This window comes from Sphaerodactylus townsendi, linkage group LG12, assembly GCF_021028975.2.
Source record: "Sphaerodactylus townsendi isolate TG3544 linkage group LG12, MPM_Stown_v2.3, whole genome shotgun sequence".
Lineage (NCBI taxonomy): Eukaryota > Metazoa > Chordata > Lepidosauria > Squamata > Sphaerodactylidae > Sphaerodactylus > Sphaerodactylus townsendi.
In genome coordinates, this window is record NC_059436.1 from 53,801,408 (window position 1) to 53,821,919 (window position 20,512).

General features: G+C 80.6%; 1 protein-coding gene across 1 annotated transcript in view; it reads right to left on the reverse strand.

The window, feature by feature from the left end:
• ADAMTSL2 (ADAMTS like 2) overlaps positions 1-20,512 on the reverse strand; it is an 84,176-nt gene that overhangs the window by 30,681 nt on the left and 32,983 nt on the right. Inside the window, exon 12 of the mRNA XM_048512687.1 lies at positions 16,719-17,106. Within this exon, the coding sequence (XP_048368644.1) occupies positions 16,719-17,106 (388 nt within the window). The remainder of the gene's footprint in view (positions 1-16,718; positions 17,107-20,512) is intronic.

Genomic DNA, 20,512 nt, shown 5'->3' on the forward strand with positions numbered 1-20,512 from the left:
GGGTGGGGGGGGGGGGGGGTGGGGGGGGGGGGGGGTGGGGGGGGGGGGGGGTGGGGGGGGGGGGGGGTGGGGGGGGGGGGGGGTGGGGGGGGGGGGGGGTGGGGGGGGGGGGGGGTGGGGGGGGGGGGGGGTGGGGGGGGGGGGGGGTGGGGGGGGGGGGGGGTGGGGGGGGGGGGGGGTGGGGGGGGGGGGGGGTGGGGGGGGGGGGGGGTGGGGGGGGGGGGGGGTGGGGGGGGGGGGGGGTGGGGGGGGGGGGGGGTGGGGGGGGGGGGGGGTGGGGGGGGGGGGGGGTGGGGGGGGGGGGGGGTGGGGGGGGGGGGGGGTGGGGGGGGGGGGGGGTGGGGGGGGGGGGGGGTGGGGGGGGGGGGGGGTGGGGGGGGGGGGGGGTGGGGGGGGGGGGGGGTGGGGGGGGGGGGGGGTGGGGGGGGGGGGGGGTGGGGGGGGGGGGGGGTGGGGGGGGGGGGGGGTGGGGGGGGGGGGGGGTGGGGGGGGGGGGGGGTGGGGGGGGGGGGGGGTGGGGGGGGGGGGGGGTGGGGGGGGGGGGGGGTGGGGGGGGGGGGGGGTGGGGGGGGGGGGGGGTGGGGGGGGGGGGGGGTGGGGGGGGGGGGGGGTGGGGGGGGGGGGGGGTGGGGGGGGGGGGGGGTGGGGGGGGGGGGGGGTGGGGGGGGGGGGGGGTGGGGGGGGGGGGGGGTGGGGGGGGGGGGGGGTGGGGGGGGGGGGGGGTGGGGGGGGGGGGGGGTGGGGGGGGGGGGGGGTGGGGGGGGGGGGGGGTGGGGGGGGGGGGGGGTGGGGGGGGGGGGGGGTGGGGGGGGGGGGGGGTGGGGGGGGGGGGGGGTGGGGGGGGGGGGGGGTGGGGGGGGGGGGGGGTGGGGGGGGGGGGGGGTGGGGGGGGGGGGGGGTGGGGGGGGGGGGGGGTGGGGGGGGGGGGGGGTGGGGGGGGGGGGGGGTGGGGGGGGGGGGGGGTGGGGGGGGGGGGGGGTGGGGGGGGGGGGGGGTGGGGGGGGGGGGGGGTGGGGGGGGGGGGGGGTGGGGGGGGGGGGGGGTGGGGGGGGGGGGGGGTGGGGGGGGGGGGGGGTGGGGGGGGGGGGGGGTGGGGGGGGGGGGGGGTGGGGGGGGGGGGGGGTGGGGGGGGGGGGGGGTGGGGGGGGGGGGGGGTGGGGGGGGGGGGGGGTGGGGGGGGGGGGGGGTGGGGGGGGGGGGGGGTGGGGGGGGGGGGGGGTGGGGGGGGGGGGGGGTGGGGGGGGGGGGGGGTGGGGGGGGGGGGGGGTGGGGGGGGGGGGGGGTGGGGGGGGGGGGGGGTGGGGGGGGGGGGGGGTGGGGGGGGGGGGGGGTGGGGGGGGGGGGGGGTGGGGGGGGGGGGGGGTGGGGGGGGGGGGGGGTGGGGGGGGGGGGGGGTGGGGGGGGGGGGGGGTGGGGGGGGGGGGGGGTGGGGGGGGGGGGGGGTGGGGGGGGGGGGGGGTGGGGGGGGGGGGGGGTGGGGGGGGGGGGGGGTGGGGGGGGGGGGGGGTGGGGGGGGGGGGGGGTGGGGGGGGGGGGGGGTGGGGGGGGGGGGGGGTGGGGGGGGGGGGGGGTGGGGGGGGGGGGGGGTGGGGGGGGGGGGGGGTGGGGGGGGGGGGGGGTGGGGGGGGGGGGGGGTGGGGGGGGGGGGGGGTGGGGGGGGGGGGGGGTGGGGGGGGGGGGGGGTGGGGGGGGGGGGGGGTGGGGGGGGGGGGGGGTGGGGGGGGGGGGGGGTGGGGGGGGGGGGGGGTGGGGGGGGGGGGGGGTGGGGGGGGGGGGGGGTGGGGGGGGGGGGGGGTGGGGGGGGGGGGGGGTGGGGGGGGGGGGGGGTGGGGGGGGGGGGGGGTGGGGGGGGGGGGGGGTGGGGGGGGGGGGGGGTGGGGGGGGGGGGGGGTGGGGGGGGGGGGGGGTGGGGGGGGGGGGGGGTGGGGGGGGGGGGGGGTGGGGGGGGGGGGGGGTGGGGGGGGGGGGGGGTGGGGGGGGGGGGGGGTGGGGGGGGGGGGGGGTGGGGGGGGGGGGGGGTGGGGGGGGGGGGGGGTGGGGGGGGGGGGGGGTGGGGGGGGGGGGGGGTGGGGGGGGGGGGGGGTGGGGGGGGGGGGGGGTGGGGGGGGGGGGGGGTGGGGGGGGGGGGGGGTGGGGGGGGGGGGGGGTGGGGGGGGGGGGGGGTGGGGGGGGGGGGGGGTGGGGGGGGGGGGGGGTGGGGGGGGGGGGGGGTGGGGGGGGGGGGGGGTGGGGGGGGGGGGGGGTGGGGGGGGGGGGGGGTGGGGGGGGGGGGGGGTGGGGGGGGGGGGGGGTGGGGGGGGGGGGGGGTGGGGGGGGGGGGGGGTGGGGGGGGGGGGGGGTGGGGGGGGGGGGGGGTGGGGGGGGGGGGGGGTGGGGGGGGGGGGGGGTGGGGGGGGGGGGGGGTGGGGGGGGGGGGGGGTGGGGGGGGGGGGGGGTGGGGGGGGGGGGGGGTGGGGGGGGGGGGGGGTGGGGGGGGGGGGGGGTGGGGGGGGGGGGGGGTGGGGGGGGGGGGGGGTGGGGGGGGGGGGGGGTGGGGGGGGGGGGGGGTGGGGGGGGGGGGGGGTGGGGGGGGGGGGGGGTGGGGGGGGGGGGGGGTGGGGGGGGGGGGGGGTGGGGGGGGGGGGGGGTGGGGGGGGGGGGGGGTGGGGGGGGGGGGGGGTGGGGGGGGGGGGGGGTGGGGGGGGGGGGGGGTGGGGGGGGGGGGGGGTGGGGGGGGGGGGGGGTGGGGGGGGGGGGGGGTGGGGGGGGGGGGGGGTGGGGGGGGGGGGGGGTGGGGGGGGGGGGGGGTGGGGGGGGGGGGGGGTGGGGGGGGGGGGGGGTGGGGGGGGGGGGGGGTGGGGGGGGGGGGGGGTGGGGGGGGGGGGGGGTGGGGGGGGGGGGGGGTGGGGGGGGGGGGGGGTGGGGGGGGGGGGGGGTGGGGGGGGGGGGGGGTGGGGGGGGGGGGGGGTGGGGGGGGGGGGGGGTGGGGGGGGGGGGGGGTGGGGGGGGGGGGGGGTGGGGGGGGGGGGGGGTGGGGGGGGGGGGGGGTGGGGGGGGGGGGGGGTGGGGGGGGGGGGGGGTGGGGGGGGGGGGGGGTGGGGGGGGGGGGGGGTGGGGGGGGGGGGGGGTGGGGGGGGGGGGGGGTGGGGGGGGGGGGGGGTGGGGGGGGGGGGGGGTGGGGGGGGGGGGGGGTGGGGGGGGGGGGGGGTGGGGGGGGGGGGGGGTGGGGGGGGGGGGGGGTGGGGGGGGGGGGGGGTGGGGGGGGGGGGGGGTGGGGGGGGGGGGGGGTGGGGGGGGGGGGGGGTGGGGGGGGGGGGGGGTGGGGGGGGGGGGGGGTGGGGGGGGGGGGGGGTGGGGGGGGGGGGGGGTGGGGGGGGGGGGGGGTGGGGGGGGGGGGGGGTGGGGGGGGGGGGGGGTGGGGGGGGGGGGGGGTGGGGGGGGGGGGGGGTGGGGGGGGGGGGGGGTGGGGGGGGGGGGGGGTGGGGGGGGGGGGGGGTGGGGGGGGGGGGGGGTGGGGGGGGGGGGGGGTGGGGGGGGGGGGGGGTGGGGGGGGGGGGGGGTGGGGGGGGGGGGGGGTGGGGGGGGGGGGGGGTGGGGGGGGGGGGGGGTGGGGGGGGGGGGGGGTGGGGGGGGGGGGGGGTGGGGGGGGGGGGGGGTGGGGGGGGGGGGGGGTGGGGGGGGGGGGGGGTGGGGGGGGGGGGGGGTGGGGGGGGGGGGGGGTGGGGGGGGGGGGGGGTGGGGGGGGGGGGGGGTGGGGGGGGGGGGGGGTGGGGGGGGGGGGGGGTGGGGGGGGGGGGGGGTGGGGGGGGGGGGGGGTGGGGGGGGGGGGGGGTGGGGGGGGGGGGGGGTGGGGGGGGGGGGGGGTGGGGGGGGGGGGGGGTGGGGGGGGGGGGGGGTGGGGGGGGGGGGGGGTGGGGGGGGGGGGGGGTGGGGGGGGGGGGGGGTGGGGGGGGGGGGGGGTGGGGGGGGGGGGGGGTGGGGGGGGGGGGGGGTGGGGGGGGGGGGGGGTGGGGGGGGGGGGGGGTGGGGGGGGGGGGGGGTGGGGGGGGGGGGGGGTGGGGGGGGGGGGGGGTGGGGGGGGGGGGGGGTGGGGGGGGGGGGGGGTGGGGGGGGGGGGGGGTGGGGGGGGGGGGGGGTGGGGGGGGGGGGGGGTGGGGGGGGGGGGGGGTGGGGGGGGGGGGGGGTGGGGGGGGGGGGGGGTGGGGGGGGGGGGGGGTGGGGGGGGGGGGGGGTGGGGGGGGGGGGGGGTGGGGGGGGGGGGGGGTGGGGGGGGGGGGGGGTGGGGGGGGGGGGGGGTGGGGGGGGGGGGGGGTGGGGGGGGGGGGGGGTGGGGGGGGGGGGGGGTGGGGGGGGGGGGGGGTGGGGGGGGGGGGGGGTGGGGGGGGGGGGGGGTGGGGGGGGGGGGGGGTGGGGGGGGGGGGGGGTGGGGGGGGGGGGGGGTGGGGGGGGGGGGGGGTGGGGGGGGGGGGGGGTGGGGGGGGGGGGGGGTGGGGGGGGGGGGGGGTGGGGGGGGGGGGGGGTGGGGGGGGGGGGGGGTGGGGGGGGGGGGGGGTGGGGGGGGGGGGGGGTGGGGGGGGGGGGGGGTGGGGGGGGGGGGGGGTGGGGGGGGGGGGGGGTGGGGGGGGGGGGGGGTGGGGGGGGGGGGGGGTGGGGGGGGGGGGGGGTGGGGGGGGGGGGGGGTGGGGGGGGGGGGGGGTGGGGGGGGGGGGGGGTGGGGGGGGGGGGGGGTGGGGGGGGGGGGGGGTGGGGGGGGGGGGGGGTGGGGGGGGGGGGGGGTGGGGGGGGGGGGGGGTGGGGGGGGGGGGGGGTGGGGGGGGGGGGGGGTGGGGGGGGGGGGGGGTGGGGGGGGGGGGGGGTGGGGGGGGGGGGGGGTGGGGGGGGGGGGGGGTGGGGGGGGGGGGGGGTGGGGGGGGGGGGGGGTGGGGGGGGGGGGGGGTGGGGGGGGGGGGGGGTGGGGGGGGGGGGGGGTGGGGGGGGGGGGGGGTGGGGGGGGGGGGGGGTGGGGGGGGGGGGGGGTGGGGGGGGGGGGGGGTGGGGGGGGGGGGGGGTGGGGGGGGGGGGGGGTGGGGGGGGGGGGGGGTGGGGGGGGGGGGGGGTGGGGGGGGGGGGGGGTGGGGGGGGGGGGGGGTGGGGGGGGGGGGGGGTGGGGGGGGGGGGGGGTGGGGGGGGGGGGGGGTGGGGGGGGGGGGGGGTGGGGGGGGGGGGGGGTGGGGGGGGGGGGGGGTGGGGGGGGGGGGGGGTGGGGGGGGGGGGGGGTGGGGGGGGGGGGGGGTGGGGGGGGGGGGGGGTGGGGGGGGGGGGGGGTGGGGGGGGGGGGGGGTGGGGGGGGGGGGGGGTGGGGGGGGGGGGGGGTGGGGGGGGGGGGGGGTGGGGGGGGGGGGGGGTGGGGGGGGGGGGGGGTGGGGGGGGGGGGGGGTGGGGGGGGGGGGGGGTGGGGGGGGGGGGGGGTGGGGGGGGGGGGGGGTGGGGGGGGGGGGGGGTGGGGGGGGGGGGGGGTGGGGGGGGGGGGGGGTGGGGGGGGGGGGGGGTGGGGGGGGGGGGGGGTGGGGGGGGGGGGGGGTGGGGGGGGGGGGGGGTGGGGGGGGGGGGGGGTGGGGGGGGGGGGGGGTGGGGGGGGGGGGGGGTGGGGGGGGGGGGGGGTGGGGGGGGGGGGGGGTGGGGGGGGGGGGGGGTGGGGGGGGGGGGGGGTGGGGGGGGGGGGGGGTGGGGGGGGGGGGGGGTGGGGGGGGGGGGGGGTGGGGGGGGGGGGGGGTGGGGGGGGGGGGGGGTGGGGGGGGGGGGGGGTGGGGGGGGGGGGGGGTGGGGGGGGGGGGGGGTGGGGGGGGGGGGGGGTGGGGGGGGGGGGGGGTGGGGGGGGGGGGGGGTGGGGGGGGGGGGGGGTGGGGGGGGGGGGGGGTGGGGGGGGGGGGGGGTGGGGGGGGGGGGGGGTGGGGGGGGGGGGGGGTGGGGGGGGGGGGGGGTGGGGGGGGGGGGGGGTGGGGGGGGGGGGGGGTGGGGGGGGGGGGGGGTGGGGGGGGGGGGGGGTGGGGGGGGGGGGGGGTGGGGGGGGGGGGGGGTGGGGGGGGGGGGGGGTGGGGGGGGGGGGGGGTGGGGGGGGGGGGGGGTGGGGGGGGGGGGGGGTGGGGGGGGGGGGGGGTGGGGGGGGGGGGGGGTGGGGGGGGGGGGGGGTGGGGGGGGGGGGGGGTGGGGGGGGGGGGGGGTGGGGGGGGGGGGGGGTGGGGGGGGGGGGGGGTGGGGGGGGGGGGGGGTGGGGGGGGGGGGGGGTGGGGGGGGGGGGGGGTGGGGGGGGGGGGGGGTGGGGGGGGGGGGGGGTGGGGGGGGGGGGGGGTGGGGGGGGGGGGGGGTGGGGGGGGGGGGGGGTGGGGGGGGGGGGGGGTGGGGGGGGGGGGGGGTGGGGGGGGGGGGGGGTGGGGGGGGGGGGGGGTGGGGGGGGGGGGGGGTGGGGGGGGGGGGGGGTGGGGGGGGGGGGGGGTGGGGGGGGGGGGGGGTGGGGGGGGGGGGGGGTGGGGGGGGGGGGGGGTGGGGGGGGGGGGGGGTGGGGGGGGGGGGGGGTGGGGGGGGGGGGGGGTGGGGGGGGGGGGGGGTGGGGGGGGGGGGGGGTGGGGGGGGGGGGGGGTGGGGGGGGGGGGGGGTGGGGGGGGGGGGGGGTGGGGGGGGGGGGGGGTGGGGGGGGGGGGGGGTGGGGGGGGGGGGGGGTGGGGGGGGGGGGGGGTGGGGGGGGGGGGGGGTGGGGGGGGGGGGGGGTGGGGGGGGGGGGGGGTGGGGGGGGGGGGGGGTGGGGGGGGGGGGGGGTGGGGGGGGGGGGGGGTGGGGGGGGGGGGGGGTGGGGGGGGGGGGGGGTGGGGGGGGGGGGGGGTGGGGGGGGGGGGGGGTGGGGGGGGGGGGGGGTGGGGGGGGGGGGGGGTGGGGGGGGGGGGGGGTGGGGGGGGGGGGGGGTGGGGGGGGGGGGGGGTGGGGGGGGGGGGGGGTGGGGGGGGGGGGGGGTGGGGGGGGGGGGGGGTGGGGGGGGGGGGGGGTGGGGGGGGGGGGGGGTGGGGGGGGGGGGGGGTGGGGGGGGGGGGGGGTGGGGGGGGGGGGGGGTGGGGGGGGGGGGGGGTGGGGGGGGGGGGGGGTGGGGGGGGGGGGGGGTGGGGGGGGGGGGGGGTGGGGGGGGGGGGGGGTGGGGGGGGGGGGGGGTGGGGGGGGGGGGGGGTGGGGGGGGGGGGGGGTGGGGGGGGGGGGGGGTGGGGGGGGGGGGGGGTGGGGGGGGGGGGGGGTGGGGGGGGGGGGGGGTGGGGGGGGGGGGGGGTGGGGGGGGGGGGGGGTGGGGGGGGGGGGGGGTGGGGGGGGGGGGGGGTGGGGGGGGGGGGGGGTGGGGGGGGGGGGGGGTGGGGGGGGGGGGGGGTGGGGGGGGGGGGGGGTGGGGGGGGGGGGGGGTGGGGGGGGGGGGGGGTGGGGGGGGGGGGGGGTGGGGGGGGGGGGGGGTGGGGGGGGGGGGGGGTGGGGGGGGGGGGGGGTGGGGGGGGGGGGGGGTGGGGGGGGGGGGGGGTGGGGGGGGGGGGGGGTGGGGGGGGGGGGGGGTGGGGGGGGGGGGGGGTGGGGGGGGGGGGGGGTGGGGGGGGGGGGGGGTGGGGGGGGGGGGGGGTGGGGGGGGGGGGGGGTGGGGGGGGGGGGGGGTGGGGGGGGGGGGGGGTGGGGGGGGGGGGGGGTGGGGGGGGGGGGGGGTGGGGGGGGGGGGGGGTGGGGGGGGGGGGGGGTGGGGGGGGGGGGGGGTGGGGGGGGGGGGGGGTGGGGGGGGGGGGGGGTGGGGGGGGGGGGGGGTGGGGGGGGGGGGGGGTGGGGGGGGGGGGGGGTGGGGGGGGGGGGGGGTGGGGGGGGGGGGGGGTGGGGGGGGGGGGGGGTGGGGGGGGGGGGGGGTGGGGGGGGGGGGGGGTGGGGGGGGGGGGGGGTGGGGGGGGGGGGGGGTGGGGGGGGGGGGGGGTGGGGGGGGGGGGGGGTGGGGGGGGGGGGGGGTGGGGGGGGGGGGGGGTGGGGGGGGGGGGGGGTGGGGGGGGGGGGGGGTGGGGGGGGGGGGGGGTGGGGGGGGGGGGGGGTGGGGGGGGGGGGGGGTGGGGGGGGGGGGGGGTGGGGGGGGGGGGGGGTGGGGGGGGGGGGGGGTGGGGGGGGGGGGGGGTGGGGGGGGGGGGGGGTGGGGGGGGGGGGGGGTGGGGGGGGGGGGGGGTGGGGGGGGGGGGGGGTGGGGGGGGGGGGGGGTGGGGGGGGGGGGGGGTGGGGGGGGGGGGGGGTGGGGGGGGGGGGGGGTGGGGGGGGGGGGGGGTGGGGGGGGGGGGGGGTGGGGGGGGGGGGGGGTGGGGGGGGGGGGGGGTGGGGGGGGGGGGGGGTGGGGGGGGGGGGGGGTGGGGGGGGGGGGGGGTGGGGGGGGGGGGGGGTGGGGGGGGGGGGGGGTGGGGGGGGGGGGGGGTGGGGGGGGGGGGGGGTGGGGGGGGGGGGGGGTGGGGGGGGGGGGGGGTGGGGGGGGGGGGGGGTGGGGGGGGGGGGGGGTGGGGGGGGGGGGGGGTGGGGGGGGGGGGGGGTGGGGGGGGGGGGGGGTGGGGGGGGGGGGGGGTGGGGGGGGGGGGGGGTGGGGGGGGGGGGGGGTGGGGGGGGGGGGGGGTGGGGGGGGGGGGGGGTGGGGGGGGGGGGGGGTGGGGGGGGGGGGGGGTGGGGGGGGGGGGGGGTGGGGGGGGGGGGGGGTGGGGGGGGGGGGGGGTGGGGGGGGGGGGGGGTGGGGGGGGGGGGGGGTGGGGGGGGGGGGGGGTGGGGGGGGGGGGGGGTGGGGGGGGGGGGGGGTGGGGGGGGGGGGGGGTGGGGGGGGGGGGGGGTGGGGGGGGGGGGGGGTGGGGGGGGGGGGGGGTGGGGGGGGGGGGGGGTGGGGGGGGGGGGGGGTGGGGGGGGGGGGGGGTGGGGGGGGGGGGGGGTGGGGGGGGGGGGGGGTGGGGGGGGGGGGGGGTGGGGGGGGGGGGGGGTGGGGGGGGGGGGGGGTGGGGGGGGGGGGGGGTGGGGGGGGGGGGGGGTGGGGGGGGGGGGGGGTGGGGGGGGGGGGGGGTGGGGGGGGGGGGGGGTGGGGGGGGGGGGGGGTGGGGGGGGGGGGGGGTGGGGGGGGGGGGGGGTGGGGGGGGGGGGGGGTGGGGGGGGGGGGGGGTGGGGGGGGGGGGGGGTGGGGGGGGGGGGGGGTGGGGGGGGGGGGGGGTGGGGGGGGGGGGGGGTGGGGGGGGGGGGGGGTGGGGGGGGGGGGGGGTGGGGGGGGGGGGGGGTGGGGGGGGGGGGGGGTGGGGGGGGGGGGGGGTGGGGGGGGGGGGGGGTGGGGGGGGGGGGGGGTGGGGGGGGGGGGGGGTGGGGGGGGGGGGGGGTGGGGGGGGGGGGGGGTGGGGGGGGGGGGGGGTGGGGGGGGGGGGGGGTGGGGGGGGGGGGGGGTGGGGGGGGGGGGGGGTGGGGGGGGGGGGGGGTGGGGGGGGGGGGGGGTGGGGGGGGGGGGGGGTGGGGGGGGGGGGGGGTGGGGGGGGGGGGGGGTGGGGGGGGGGGGGGGTGGGGGGGGGGGGGGGTGGGGGGGGGGGGGGGTGGGGGGGGGGGGGGGTGGGGGGGGGGGGGGGTGGGGGGGGGGGGGGGTGGGGGGGGGGGGGGGTGGGGGGGGGGGGGGGTGGGGGGGGGGGGGGGTGGGGGGGGGGGGGGGTGGGGGGGGGGGGGGGTGGGGGGGGGGGGGGGTGGGGGGGGGGGGGGGTGGGGGGGGGGGGGGGTGGGGGGGGGGGGGGGTGGGGGGGGGGGGGGGTGGGGGGGGGGGGGGGTGGGGGGGGGGGGGGGTGGGGGGGGGGGGGGGTGGGGGGGGGGGGGGGTGGGGGGGGGGGGGGGTGGGGGGGGGGGGGGGTGGGGGGGGGGGGGGGTGGGGGGGGGGGGGGGTGGGGGGGGGGGGGGGTGGGGGGGGGGGGGGGTGGGGGGGGGGGGGGGTGGGGGGGGGGGGGGGTGGGGGGGGGGGGGGGTGGGGGGGGGGGGGGGTGGGGGGGGGGGGGGGTGGGGGGGGGGGGGGGTGGGGGGGGGGGGGGGTGGGGGGGGGGGGGGGTGGGGGGGGGGGGGGGTGGGGGGGGGGGGGGGTGGGGGGGGGGGGGGGTGGGGGGGGGGGGGGGTGGGGGGGGGGGGGGGTGGGGGGGGGGGGGGGTGGGGGGGGGGGGGGGTGGGGGGGGGGGGGGGTGGGGGGGGGGGGGGGTGGGGGGGGGGGGGGGTGGGGGGGGGGGGGGGTGGGGGGGGGGGGGGGTGGGGGGGGGGGGGGGTGGGGGGGGGGGGGGGTGGGGGGGGGGGGGGGTGGGGGGGGGGGGGGGTGGGGGGGGGGGGGGGTGGGGGGGGGGGGGGGTGGGGGGGGGGGGGGGTGGGGGGGGGGGGGGGTGGGGGGGGGGGGGGGTGGGGGGGGGGGGGGGTGGGGGGGGGGGGGGGTGGGGGGGGGGGGGGGTGGGGGGGGGGGGGGGTGGGGGGGGGGGGGGGTGGGGGGGGGGGGGGGTGGGGGGGGGGGGGGGTGGGGGGGGGGGGGGGTGGGGGGGGGGGGGGGTGGGGGGGGGGGGGGGTGGGGGGGGGGGGGGGTGGGGGGGGGGGGGGGTGGGGGGGGGGGGGGGTGGGGGGGGGGGGGGGTGGGGGGGGGGGGGGGTGGGGGGGGGGGGGGGTGGGGGGGGGGGGGGGTGGGGGGGGGGGGGGGTGGGGGGGGGGGGGGGTGGGGGGGGGGGGGGGTGGGGGGGGGGGGGGGTGGGGGGGGGGGGGGGTGGGGGGGGGGGGGGGTGGGGGGGGGGGGGGGTGGGGGGGGGGGGGGGTGGGGGGGGGGGGGGGTGGGGGGGGGGGGGGGTGGGGGGGGGGGGGGGTGGGGGGGGGGGGGGGTGGGGGGGGGGGGGGGTGGGGGGGGGGGGGGGTGGGGGGGGGGGGGGGTGGGGGGGGGGGGGGGTGGGGGGGGGGGGGGGTGGGGGGGGGGGGGGGTGGGGGGGGGGGGGGGTGGGGGGGGGGGGGGGTGGGGGGGGGGGGGGGTGGGGGGGGGGGGGGGTGGGGGGGGGGGGGGGTGGGGGGGGGGGGGGGTGGGGGGGGGGGGGGGTGGGGGGGGGGGGGGGTGGGGGGGGGGGGGGGTGGGGGGGGGGGGGGGTGGGGGGGGGGGGGGGTGGGGGGGGGGGGGGGTGGGGGGGGGGGGGGGTGGGGGGGGGGGGGGGTGGGGGGGGGGGGGGGTGGGGGGGGGGGGGGGTGGGGGGGGGGGGGGGTGGGGGGGGGGGGGGGTGGGGGGGGGGGGGGGTGGGGGGGGGGGGGGGTGGGGGGGGGGGGGGGTGGGGGGGGGGGGGGGTGGGGGGGGGGGGGGGTGGGGGGGGGGGGGGGTGGGGGGGGGGGGGGGTGGGGGGGGGGGGGGGTGGGGGGGGGGGGGGGTGGGGGGGGGGGGGGGTGGGGGGGGGGGGGGGTGGGGGGGGGGGGGGGTGGGGGGGGGGGGGGGTGGGGGGGGGGGGGGGTGGGGGGGGGGGGGGGTGGGGGGGGGGGGGGGTGGGGGGGGGGGGGGGTGGGGGGGGGGGGGGGTGGGGGGGGGGGGGGGTGGGGGGGGGGGGGGGTGGGGGGGGGGGGGGGTGGGGGGGGGGGGGGGTGGGGGGGGGGGGGGGTGGGGGGGGGGGGGGGTGGGGGGGGGGGGGGGTGGGGGGGGGGGGGGGTGGGGGGGGGGGGGGGTGGGGGGGGGGGGGGGTGGGGGGGGGGGGGGGTGGGGGGGGGGGGGGGTGGGGGGGGGGGGGGGTGGGGGGGGGGGGGGGTGGGGGGGGGGGGGGGTGGGGGGGGGGGGGGGTGGGGGGGGGGGGGGGTGGGGGGGGGGGGGGGTGGGGGGGGGGGGGGGTGGGGGGGGGGGGGGGTGGGGGGGGGGGGGGGTGGGGGGGGGGGGGGGTGGGGGGGGGGGGGGGTGGGGGGGGGGGGGGGTGGGGGGGGGGGGGGGTGGGGGGGGGGGGGGGTGGGGGGGGGGGGGGGTGGGGGGGGGGGGGGGTGGGGGGGGGGGGGGGTGGGGGGGGGGGGGGGTGGGGGGGGGGGGGGGTGGGGGGGGGGGGGGGTGGGGGGGGGGGGGGGTGGGGGGGGGGGGGGGTGGGGGGGGGGGGGGGTGGGGGGGGGGGGGGGTGGGGGGGGGGGGGGGTGGGGGGGGGGGGGGGTGGGGGGGGGGGGGGGTGGGGGGGGGGGGGGGTGGGGGGGGGGGGGGGTGGGGGGGGGGGGGGGTGGGGGGGGGGGGGGGTGGGGGGGGGGGGGGGTGGGGGGGGGGGGGGGTGGGGGGGGGGGGGGGTGGGGGGGGGGGGGGGTGGGGGGGGGGGGGGGTGGGGGGGGGGGGGGGTGGGGGGGGGGGGGGGTGGGGGGGGGGGGGGGTGGGGGGGGGGGGGGGTGGGGGGGGGGGGGGGTGGGGGGGGGGGGGGGTGGGGGGGGGGGGGGGTGGGGGGGGGGGGGGGTGGGGGGGGGGGGGGGTGGGGGGGGGGGGGGGTGGGGGGGGGGGGGGGTGGGGGGGGGGGGGGGTGGGGGGGGGGGGGGGTGGGGGGGGGGGGGGGTGGGGGGGGGGGGGGGTGGGGGGGGGGGGGGGTGGGGGGGGGGGGGGGTGGGGGGGGGGGGGGGTGGGGGGGGGGGGGGGTGGGGGGGGGGGGGGGTGGGGGGGGGGGGGGGTGGGGGGGGGGGGGGGTGGGGGGGGGGGGGGGTGGGGGGGGGGGGGGGTGGGGGGGGGGGGGGGTGGGGGGGGGGGGGGGTGGGGGGGGGGGGGGGTGGGGGGGGGGGGGGGTGGGGGGGGGGGGGGGTGGGGGGGGGGGGGGGTGGGGGGGGGGGGGGGTGGGGGGGGGGGGGGGTGGGGGGGGGGGGGGGTGGGGGGGGGGGGGGGTGGGGGGGGGGGGGGGTGGGGGGGGGGGGGGGTGGGGGGGGGGGGGGGTGGGGGGGGGGGGGGGTGGGGGGGGGGGGGGGTGGGGGGGGGGGGGGGTGGGGGGGGGGGGGGGTGGGGGGGGGGGGGGGTGGGGGGGGGGGGGGGTGGGGGGGGGGGGGGGTGGGGGGGGGGGGGGGTGGGGGGGGGGGGGGGTGGGGGGGGGGGGGGGTGGGGGGGGGGGGGGGTGGGGGGGGGGGGGGGTGGGGGGGGGGGGGGGTGGGGGGGGGGGGGGGTGGGGGGGGGGGGGGGTGGGGGGGGGGGGGGGTGGGGGGGGGGGGGGGTGGGGGGGGGGGGGGGTGGGGGGGGGGGGGGGTGGGGGGGGGGGGGGGTGGGGGGGGGGGGGGGTGGGGGGGGGGGGGGGTGGGGGGGGGGGGGGGTGGGGGGGGGGGGGGGTGGGGGGGGGGGGGGGTGGGGGGGGGGGGGGGTGGGGGGGGGGGGGGGTGGGGGGGGGGGGGGGTGGGGGGGGGGGGGGGTGGGGGGGGGGGGGGGTGGGGGGGGGGGGGGGTGGGGGGGGGGGGGGGTGGGGGGGGGGGGGGGTGGGGGGGGGGGGGGGTGGGGGGGGGGGGGGGTGGGGGGGGGGGGGGGTGGGGGGGGGGGGGGGTGGGGGGGGGGGGGGGTGGGGGGGGGGGGGGGTGGGGGGGGGGGGGGGTGGGGGGGGGGGGGGGTGGGGGGGGGGGGGGGTGGGGGGGGGGGGGGGTGGGGGGGGGGGGGGGTGGGGGGGGGGGGGGGTGGGGGGGGGGGGGGGTGGGGGGGGGGGGGGGTGGGGGGGGGGGGGGGTGGGGGGGGGGGGGGGTGGGGGGGGGGGGGGGTGGGGGGGGGGGGGGGTGGGGGGGGGGGGGGGTGGGGGGGGGGGGGGGTGGGGGGGGGGGGGGGTGGGGGGGGGGGGGGGTGGGGGGGGGGGGGGGTGGGGGGGGGGGGGGGTGGGGGGGGGGGGGGGTGGGGGGGGGGGGGGGTGGGGGGGGGGGGGGGTGGGGGGGGGGGGGGGTGGGGGGGGGGGGGGGTGGGGGGGGGGGGGGGTGGGGGGGGGGGGGGGTGGGGGGGGGGGGGGGTGGGGGGGGGGGGGGGTGGGGGGGGGGGGGGGTGGGGGGGGGGGGGGGTGGGGGGGGGGGGGGGTGGGGGGGGGGGGGGGTGGGGGGGGGGGGGGGTGGGGGGGGGGGGGGGTGGGGGGGGGGGGGGGTGGGGGGGGGGGGGGGTGGGGGGGGGGGGGGGTGGGGGGGGGGGGGGGTGGGGGGGGGGGGGGGTGGGGGGGGGGGGGGGTGGGGGGGGGGGGGGGTGGGGGGGGGGGGGGGTGGGGGGGGGGGGGGGTGGGGGGGGGGGGGGGTGGGGGGGGGGGGGGGTGGGGGGGGGGGGGGGTGGGGGGGGGGGGGGGTGGGGGGGGGGGGGGGTGGGGGGGGGGGGGGGTGGGGGGGGGGGGGGGTGGGGGGGGGGGGGGGTGGGGGGGGGGGGGGGTGGGGGGGGGGGGGGGTGGGGGGGGGGGGGGGTGGGGGGGGGGGGGGGTGGGGGGGGGGGGGGGTGGGGGGGGGGGGGGGTGGGGGGGGGGGGGGGTGGGGGGGGGGGGGGGTGGGGGGGGGGGGGGGTGGGGGGGGGGGGGGGTGGGGGGGGGGGGGGGTGGGGGGGGGGGGGGGTGGGGGGGGGGGGGGGTGGGGGGGGGGGGGGGTGGGGGGGGTGGGAATTGTAGTCCATAACATCTGGAGTGCCAAAGGTTCGCCACCACGGATCTATGTGATTGGGATGCATTTTTTAACTCCATGTAACTGCTTGTAACAACAAATCAATGCTGCTGAAAGATATATGTAACCAGTCTGCTATATGTAACCAATGTCATTTGGGGCATTCTTTCCTTGATCTTTCCTTTATGGCTTCACATGCTTTGTAGATAACTACCCTTTCCCCTGACACCCTGGTCCCATGAGAAAAGAGTTACATCTGTTATCTTGTGGGGCAGGAAGCCAGGTGGCTCTCTATCACTATCTGCTTGCGACCTCGGGGTGCCTTAGCTTCAAAGACTGTTTTTCACAACTTCTTGAGAAAATGGTCACGGGGCTCGCTTTGGGGATAAAGGGGACTGTGAATGCCAGCTGCGCCAGAACTGGCTTTTCTAGTGTGGCGCTTCAATGCCTGCTCAATAAATGCTACTGATCAGTACCTCAGAGTTCATTTGTTGGCTTAAGGTTCCGAGACCTAATACTTATCTATTTTAGCAGGACTTTTGAGCAACAATTTTCCTCTTGATGGTGGACCGATACAATCCGGATCAGGAAGATGGAGATGGAGATGAGCAGGGGAAGAGGCTTTAAGACATTTCTCTTGTCCAGCTTCCTCTACAAATTACCACTATCATGCATGATCAGGGGAAAAGCCCTTCCGGGCCTATTAATACTGGGGGAAGGGACCATCTGAATGGAGAAATGAGGGGACCACATTTCCATCTCCGCCACAACCCCAGTGTGAGCCAGGTCCTACACATCTACTATTCCCATTTTCAAAACACTGGAAAGGTCTAAACCTAAATCAACTTCTAATCTGGCTCTATCCCAATTCTTACTGAAATTCAGCAATTTAAAAGTGGGGTTCAAATTATCTTTCGTGAGCACGGAGCTTCCCTCCTGCCTATGCCATCAGAAACAGAAACAGACAAATGAGAACCACTGATGCAAATCCACTTCATTCATGTACATTTGAGGCTGCCATATCCTAGGCTGACCAGACGTCCCGCTTTTGGCGGGACAGTCCCGCCTTGAAACAACTTGTCCAACGTCCCACGGGTTTTTTGAAGTGTCCCGGGTTTTGGAAGGCTGCCGCACTGCCTTCTGGGGCGCAAGGCAGTGCGGCAGCCTCCCACACGGCCGCAGGAGTGCACGGCCTTCTGGGGAGCTCCCGTTTCCCGCCCTGTCACAGGGCAGGAAACAGAAGTGCCCCAGAAGGCAGTGCGCTCCTGTGGCTGTGTGCGCGCAAGCGCGCATGCGCGCGGGACCACCCGCCCGTCCCAGTTTGCAAAGGTGACCATCTGGTCACCTTACCATATCCTGAGTTGCATCCTTGGTCCACCCAGCTGAGCCTTGTCTGCTCTAACCGAGCTCTGACATCCTGCCACTAGAGAGGTTGGGCACAGAACTGAGAACCTTCTGCATAGGACTCGGGGGCCCTGCAACTGAACTGCCACTCCTCTGCTGAGAATGTGACCACCCAGGGAACAAATGAGCTTGGTCCTAGTAGTGAAGCCTTTCCAGTGTCTCTGGCATAGGACTTGTGGAAGTGAAGATGCCAGCGACTGTACTTCCACGTGCAAAGCATGCGCTCTGCCACTAAGCCACAGGCCTTCCCCAGTTTTCGGGTTGCCAAATCCAGTTTTTCTTCAAGGAGAGTTTTTGATGATTTTTCTCTTGGTTACTTTTAGGTTACTATGGAATGCCTTCATCAGAACTCCAAAAATACTCAGCAGTGTCCCTTCCATTGAATTTTTTGCTCTCCTTAACCTCGTGATATCCAGTAGGCAACTCACGAGACTGTGTTCCCGCGCTCCTTTCCTGTGAAGTAATTTCCACTGGACAAACTAAGACTATCTTGGACAATGCCTACAAACAGCGTCATGAATCTCCTTGTTTTGGAAGGCCTTCGCTCATTTATTTATTTATTTTTGCCACTCCAAAATACTTGAAATTTTCCTGTGAAATGCACATGCCTCGCCTGAACTTTTGGAACAACACTCCCAACTTACCTGCCAGAGACCTTTTCCTGTAGGGAAGGGGGTGTGGATAATTGGCTCACCCCGCCAATGCCAATTGGCTCACCCCGCCAATGCCAATCACAGTTGAAAAGGACTAGCCAGAGCCCTGGCTCTTACCTGGCTTTGTGGGTTCTGTTCCCATGAGGACTGGCAGCAGAAATGGTTGCATTGGTGGAAAACTGCGTCTCGGAAGATGTATTGATGGTTTTGTCGCTGCTGAGTTCCAAAACTGTGCCATTGACAGGATAGGACGCGACCTCTTCATTGTCATCATAACTGTCATCATAAAGGCTGTCTAAGCGAGATGCAACCGAGTTAGCAGGGTCCCTGGGGGAAAAGATGTTGTTCACGGTCTTGTTCCGGGCAAGCTCTTTTGAGTCTGATGTTTTGTCCAGAAGCTTGTGAGTTATCGCATTTTCCGAAAGGAATTCTTTGGAAGCAAACTGAACATCAAATTCCCTTCCACCCCTTTCTGCCATGTAACTGGATTTGGTGGTGTTTGAATCTGAGACAAAGAACAAAAGAGGGAAATGAAAAAAATAATTGGTGGAAATGACAGAATGCAGTTGTTTCAAGCTGGAATTTTAATGGAATATTTCCCCTCAGAATCTGAATGTTTGTTGACATGTTTTGTTTAGATTCTGATGGGCATCTGAAATCTCAAAAGCCATCCGTTCTCAATTACGAAGTACGTCTGCTGTGTTAATAAGTTTCATACAACAGATACTGAAAAGGTCATCGAGTTTCAAATGCAGTTCCCGGTCTACCTATACTCAGCCAACAATCAAACAGTTGAACATAAGAACATAAGAACTAGCCTGCTGGATCAGACCAGAGTCCATCTAGTCCAGCACTCTGCTACTCACAGTGGCCCACCAGGTGCCTTTGGGAGCTCACATGCAGGATGTGAAAGCAATGGCCTTCTGCTGCTGCTGCTGCTCCTGAGGACCTGGTCTGCTAAGGCAAAAGTTGAGGAATGTCCATCAAAAATTTCAGGAGGCTGGTTCTATCTCCCCAGGGGATACAGAAGCCATCTTTTCACTACTTATGAAAGTAGGAGCAGCAGTGCCGTAGGAGGTTAAGAGCTCGTGTATCTAATCTGGAGGAACCGGGTTTGATTCCCAGCTCTGCCACCTGAGCTGTGGAGGCTTATCTGGGGAATTCAGATTAGCCTGTACATTCCCACACACGCCAGCTGGGTGACCTTGGGCTAGTCACAGCTTCTCGGAGCTCTCTCAGCCCCTCCCACCTCACAGGGTGTTTGTTGTGAGGGGGGAAGGGCAAGGAGATTGTCAGCCCCTTTGAGTCTCCTGCAGGAGAGAAAGGGGGGATATAAATCCAAACTCTTCTTCTTCTACTTCTGATACTGTGCTCCTTCCTGGTAACTTCACACACAAGCGTAGGTAACTGTCAGTAAGAACACACTTGCCCGCTAGCTTTGCAATTCAATAAGCAAAGAAAGTCTTTCAGGATTCTCACTGTGCACTTTTGGATTTTCCTCCCCTTCCAGAAGGATTTCCCCTACTTCAGGTATATTTGCCACTCTGGAAATAAAATCTGTAGAAGTGCCTGGGAGAGCATCTACAGTCCGGCTATCTTCTTGGGCCTCGTGCGGAGCCTGCCATAAACACTGCTGATTTCTTTAAGATGGAAGATGAAAAAGATGGGTGCTGTGTGGTTTCCCGGCTGTATGGCCGTGTCCTAGCAGCATTCTCTCCTGACGTTTCGCCTGCATCTGTGGCTAGCATCTTCAGAGGATCTAGCCACAGATGCAGGTGAAACTTCAGGGGAGAATGCTGCTAGAATACGGCTATACAGCCCGGAAACCACACAGCACCCCAGTGATTCCGGCCGTGAAAGCCTTCGACAATACACGAAAAAGGTGGTTTTACATCCCCCCCCCTCCCCCAGCTATATAAAAATGCAGTTTGAAACTGAATAAGGGCTTTTGTCTGTTGCTTTTCCTGGAAATTAGCCTGAAATAGGAGGGGGGAAAGAGCATTTTTGTCTTCTTCAGGCCTCAGTTTCATACCTCAACTATTCTCAAAACAGCCCTGCTTTGGTGAAGACAGGCAAATTCAGCTGCCTTTCATTTATTGAAAGCTAACTCCTAACAAAAGGGGCCTTGTTCTTAGAAATCTGCCGCATTGAGTGGGGGAGTGCGGAATAGTCTGGGGTGGCCGTGACCCTTGCCCACTGCAATAATTAAATCAATATATGGTCCATATTTAATTCTGTTGTAAGGAGGTGCTGCTGTTGACGCATTGGAGGGCCTCACAATGCCTGGAGCAGGGAGAGTTCGTAAGACACAGGGAACCAAAGACTTGGGTTCAAATTCCTCCTTTGCCCTGCAGCTCAGCACCAGTTCTTCAGCACCAGAGAGCAAGATTTTTAAGAAGGAGATTCTTAAAAAGAAAAAGAAGGGCAGGCAGAACTAAAACATGACCGAGAAGTTATCAAATACACTTTCTGACTGGGAACCACATATTTTGGTCTTCAAAAAAACCTAGGTTGATAAGGATTCAAAGATTTACATTTCAGCTGAGATGATACAGATCAACATTCATCAACCTTCATCACGCACACAGGGTAAGGATATGGTGACCAGACGTACCGCTTTTGGCGGGACAGTCCCGCCTTAAAACAATTTGTCCCTCACCGGGAGGGCCCTGAAGGCAGTGCGGCAGGCTCCCGCGTGCGCAGCCACAGGAGCGCACTGCCTTCTGGGGCGCTCCCGTTTCCCGCCCTGTCACAGGGCGGGAAACAGGAGCGCCCCAAAAGGCAGTGTGCTCCTGCGGCTGCGCGCGTGCGTGGCCGCCCACCAGGGTCCCAATTTACAAAGGTGACAATCTGGTCACCTTAGGTAAGGAGCCACCTGAAAATTCAGTCACCTTAATAGATTGACAGTAGGGTTTCCAGCTCCAAGCTGGGAAATACCTGGAGATTTTGGGGGTTGCAGCCTGAGAAGGGCGGGGCTTGGGGAGGGGAGGGGAGGGGCTTCACTGGGCTATAATGTCACACAGTCCACTTTCCATAGCGGCTGTTTTTTCCAGGTGAGTTGGTCTCTGTCATCTGGAGATCATGGTAACAGCAGGAGATCTCCAAGCCTACAGATTGCCAAACCTGGTCAACATCTTCAAATCCGAGTTGTAATTACGATGATGTCACAGTCACAATCATGAAATTAGAAATCAGTAGTTTAACAAATCCTTTTTTAAAAATTCAGGGCGATCCAAAGGGGGCAGGGCGGGGAAACGTTCAGGGGGTGGTGTGATATCGAAGTAAATATCTTTTGCACTGGTGCAAGGGGTCTTGATGGTGGCACCAAGGTGCTTGCACCAGAACTGCAAACTGACACAGCAGTACTGTTCCATACTGGCACAGCTGGTGGCGAAACGGCCCCAATGCAGAGGCTCTGCAGGTGCAAAAGGGGGTGTTTAAGGGAGGAGGGCAGCCGGTAGATGGCTCCCTGAGCCGTTTCAGGCCACATTCTAGAGCAGTGGTGGTGAATCTATGGCACGGGTGCCAGAGGTGGCACTTAGAGCCCTCTCTGTGGGCACGCGCAAATAGAGTTGCCCCCCTGGGGCCTGGGCCACTGGGCTCGATTATTACCATTTCACATAAGACCTAGTTTTGGGGAAGCAGTGTAGGTAACCCTGTTAAGTGCTATTAAACCCCACTGATTTTTATGCAAAGAACTAAAGCGTGATCCTTGACCTGGGAGTAAGCTCGGTTGCTGACAATGGGGCTTGCTTCTGAGTAAACCCTCCTAGGGTTGTGATTCACCCGTTGGAAGTGTTGCACGGTTGCTTCAAAACAAAGCCACCGACTACCACCAAGCTTACTCTCGAGTAACGCACACCTCGGAGCCAACCGTTTTTTTCGAAACTAAAACCTCAGTATTCGGGTTA